Source organism: Temnothorax curvispinosus, unplaced genomic scaffold, assembly GCF_003070985.1.
Source record: "Temnothorax curvispinosus isolate PA1 unplaced genomic scaffold, ASM307098v1 QBEX01009833.1, whole genome shotgun sequence".
NCBI classification, from domain to species: domain Eukaryota; kingdom Metazoa; phylum Arthropoda; class Insecta; order Hymenoptera; family Formicidae; genus Temnothorax; species Temnothorax curvispinosus.
The window spans coordinates 1-1,125 of NW_020219613.1; the positions used below are offsets into that span (position 1 = coordinate 1).

At 41.5% G+C, this 1,125-nt stretch overlaps 1 protein-coding gene across 2 annotated transcripts; it reads left to right on the forward strand.

Annotated features, from left to right (window-relative positions):
• The first annotated feature begins 496 nt into the window (after nucleotides 1-496).
• Nucleotides 497-1,110, forward strand: LOC112459460 (probable ATP-dependent RNA helicase kurz). 2 transcript variants are annotated; one of them, XM_025023564.1, is made up of 3 exons: nucleotides 497-741; nucleotides 805-921; nucleotides 998-1,110. In XM_025023564.1, the coding sequence occupies exons 2-3, from the start codon at nucleotides 806-808 to the stop codon at nucleotides 1,068-1,070; spliced, it is 189 nt and encodes a 62-aa protein (XP_024879332.1). In that variant the 5' UTR covers nucleotides 497-741; nucleotide 805; the 3' UTR covers nucleotides 1,071-1,110. The 2 variants fall into 2 exon arrangements, with proteins under 2 accessions (XP_024879332.1, XP_024879331.1); XM_025023563.1 differs by having other exon boundaries at nucleotides 805-916.
• The last annotated feature ends 15 nt before the right edge of the window (nucleotides 1,111-1,125 follow it).

Below are 1,125 nucleotides of genomic sequence, written 5' to 3' on the forward strand. Positions count from 1 at the left end.
CTTCCCATGTCACACTTTTCAACACCTTTTTACATAACCGAGCTTGGGACGCTTTCCAGTCCCCTCCCCCCTTCAAAGCGTTACGTACTTTTTGAACGACCTCTAATATGTATTTGAAAGTATGGGTACAATAACAAGTTAAGTGTAATGTTATTCCACCTATACGTTCATTTGTATATTGAGATGTAGCATCCCTAAGAGCACAGTTGACGGAAAGTCGACGGTAAGTCGACTTTTATAAGTCGACTTCTAGTCAGCTTCTAAAAATGGCAGAAAGTCGACTAAAAGTCGACTTCTAAATAGGCGACTTCTAAAAATGGCGGAAAGTCGACTAAAAGTCGACTTCTAGTCGACCTCTAAAAATGGCGGAATGTCGACTAAATATCGACTTCTAAATAGTCGACTTATAAAAGTCAATTTTCCGTCGACTTTTATAAGTCGACTTCTAGTCGACTTCTAAAAATGGCGGAAAGGCGACCAAAAGTCGACTTCTAAATAGTCGACTATAAAAAGACGGAAAGCAGTCAAGCGGCGCGTCATCAATATGGCGGCGAATCTCGAGGAGGCTGGAGGAGAAAATTAATGTTTACGCGAGTGCAAGGAATACATGCCGCGAGACAGGACACGATAAGACGTCGAAAAGCGCCGCGCTATCGACCACCGCCACGAAACGTCGTCGTCGTCGTCATCATTGTCTTCTCGTTGACTTCCTCGATTAGATCAGAATACTGGAATTTGACTGTATGTATGTTGCAATATGTTTGAGACGGTTGTCTATATTGTCTACAACAAGAATTTTTACAGAATGCCGTTACCAACCGACATGGGAGCGAAATTGCTGCGCCAGATGGTTCTTGCAGGTATGGCGGATCTAAAAGAGGATCAGGATAAGGCCAAGTGGAAATATGCTTTAGAGGTTAGGTATGGTGTGTTATTAATTATCATTGATAATTAAGACCTATTGAATGCGACCTCTCTATTCTGAACCATCTTTCAGAACACCATCAGAAATGGAGGAACCTGTGTTCATGCATTCTTCGTGCGTTCTACGGAAAATCAGTCCGGAATAGGTGGTTTATAAAGAGGTGTACACATTTAGTATATTGTCAGGATATATATATATAT